Source organism: Sinocyclocheilus rhinocerous, unplaced genomic scaffold (assembly GCF_001515625.1).
Source record: "Sinocyclocheilus rhinocerous isolate Xijiao unplaced genomic scaffold, SAMN03320098_v1.1 scaffold735, whole genome shotgun sequence".
Classification (NCBI taxonomy): Eukaryota; Metazoa; Chordata; class Actinopteri; order Cypriniformes; family Cyprinidae; genus Sinocyclocheilus; species Sinocyclocheilus rhinocerous.
Genome location: NW_015629505.1, coordinates 119,894 through 122,556, shown reverse-complemented (window position 1 = coordinate 122,556; position 2,663 = coordinate 119,894). Strand labels below are relative to the sequence as shown.

The window sequence follows — 2,663 nt, the reverse complement described above, 5'->3', positions numbered from 1 at the left end:
GGACCCGGGCCGGGCTAGGGCCTATATTTGAGGCCCGTGCAGGGCTCTACTACAGAGTCAAGAATAATTCACTGGATAATGTTAATTCACTGAATAATATTCTCTGGAATATTGAAATATAACAAACAAAACGTATTCTATTGCATTTCTCAACTGTTGTATTTATTTAGATGTTTATTTGCGAAATAATGGTTATATAGTAAATGTTAATACAATTTAGGGTGAATCTTGTTAAAAGTTACATGCGGTGGCCGTGCTGGAGCATTTCCTGAGCATCAACCGCATCAACCAGGTGAGTGAACAGCAATATTAAAGCGGCTTCACGAGACTACCGATGAACAAATATACAACAGAGAGAGAATTAAATTCAGCGCTTTTATTTCCAACATGCGCTCATTCATGGCTGCATATTATTTAATTCAGGCAAAGTTATGTCTTTATTGGGACAGGACTTGACGGATTATCTTATGTGACTCCATGAGTTGGTCTCTATTTCTTAGAGCCAAGCTGCATAAACTACATATCAGGCATTCATATAATGCATCTAATTTGTGCATAAATGGCTGTTATGCTAAATAAAGTTTACTAACTATAGCAACTATATGAAGTACCTGCACGCCGTTGTTGTTGTCTCGTCTCCCCTCAGACGCGCTGCAATGGCGATCCTGCGCGCAATTCTCAAAACGCCCACAAGATGGCGGCGTTTATCGGTGAATCCGATATTACAAAACCGATATCCGATTATTGTAAAATGCTTAAATATCTGGAAAAATATCGGTAAATCGATATATCGGTCGATCTCTAATTGAATATAAAGGTCAAAAGAACAGCATTTATTTGAAATAGATTTTTTTTGTAACATTACAAAATGTTACAATCTTTACTGTCCCTTTTGATCAACTTAATGCATCCTTGCTAAATAAAAGTATTAATTTCTTTCTCTAAAAAAATCTTACTGACCTCAATTTTTGAGATACGTGTATATAAGTTTACCTGCTCCAATGCCCACAAATGTACGAGCCAAAAGCATGTGAATTTTGTTGTATGAGGGAGGTAGGTAGACATAGGTGTAGTAAATGTTAGCTGAGACATTGATGAATATAGAGCAGACTAGAGGCTCTCGCCGAGGCCTGTGATTGGACCACAATCCAAAGAGGGGTGAGGCCACCATCTGACCCAAACTATATGCAGCAACCACCCATCCCAAGAAACTGGCATCTGCACTTTCATCAATCTAAAAAAGACAAATAGAGCATGATTGATGGACTTACAAGACAGTCACAGACTAACAGGGCAACTGTGAAAAAATATTTAGGCATTCTGATTCAAGTGACCCGATCAGAATAAATCAACAACAAATATTTATGTTTCACACTACAGTTGGCTGCTTTTCATGCCTTTAATCAACAGAGCAAGCGTGAAAAAACTTGTACTCAGCTCAACAGAGGACTATACAGTGCGTGCATAATTATTATGCAACTGCAAGTTGATATTCTGGTCATATTTTTCCCAAGCACATTTGACCAATTCCAAACCACATCAATCTTAATAACTACTATTCATTTTGTCTTTAATCATTTATAAATTATATATAATTGTCTATGAAGGATGGAAGTGAAAAACGCCTTATATTCAGGTGTGCATAATTATTAAGCAGGTTGTCTTTTACAGATAAAATTGAAAAGAAATTTAACTCGGACTGAAAAGTCAAAAATTATTAAATGGCCATGAGAAGGATGCAATACTAGAAATTGCAAAGTTAAGGCGTTGACCATTGGAGAGCGAAATGCTCATTGGGTTAGAAAAAACTGCTGAAGAAGAAGACACACATTAACTGCAAAAGAATTCTATGAGGGGCAGTATAGGCCATAATTATTGAAAAGCCTCTTACAAACACTAGTGAAATGAAAAACATTGATAAACCTTAGTGAAATTCATTCATATGCATTACTGAAAAACCTCTTACAAACACTAGTGAAATTAAAAACATTGATCAACCTTAGTGAAATTCATTCATACGCATTACTGAAAACCTCTTACAAACACTAGTGAAAACACTTATCAACCTTAGTGAAATACATTCATATGCATAACTGAAAAACCTCTTACAAACACTAGTGAAAACACTTATCAACCTTAGTGAAATACATTCATATGCATAACTGAAAAACCTCTTACAAACACTAGTGAAAACATTGATCAACCTTAGTGAAATACATTCATATGCATAACTGAAAAACCTCTTACAAACACTAGTGAAAACACTGATCAACCTTAGTGAAATACATTCATATCCATAACTGAAAAACCTCTTACATACACGAGTGAAACGAAAAGATCAACCGTAGTGAAATTCATTCATATGCATAACTGAAATAAGTAAAGATTTCAGTAGATGATGAGAGCTAATTTCACATGAAACGGAAGCTGTGTCAACACTTCCGTTTAATTTGGCGCGTCTCACAAACTCTTCAATGGCAAGTTGTCTGAAGCTATTCATATTTTAAACAACATTTTACCGTCGTCAAGTACAATTCCGAAAGTGGGATAAAACAGCGCGATGTTACAGAGCTCACGCCGTGGTGACCTGTCATCGGCGCGGCTCTGCGACTGACTCGACAGCGCGGGGAGGACGTGTTCGCTAGCGCCACCGAACTGACAGC

General features: G+C 36.9%; 1 protein-coding gene across 1 annotated transcript in view; it reads right to left on the bottom strand.

Moving 5' to 3' along the window:
- LOC107738985 (major facilitator superfamily domain-containing protein 8-like) overlaps positions 1–2,663 on the bottom strand; it is a 13,776-nt gene that overhangs the window by 4,829 nt on the left and 6,284 nt on the right. Inside the window, exons 4-5 of the mRNA XM_016550930.1 lie at positions 978–1,234; positions 325–328 (exon numbers count right to left, since the gene is read on the bottom strand). Of these exons, the coding sequence (XP_016406416.1) occupies positions 325–328; positions 978–1,234 (261 nt within the window). The remainder of the gene's footprint in view (positions 1–324; positions 329–977; positions 1,235–2,663) is intronic.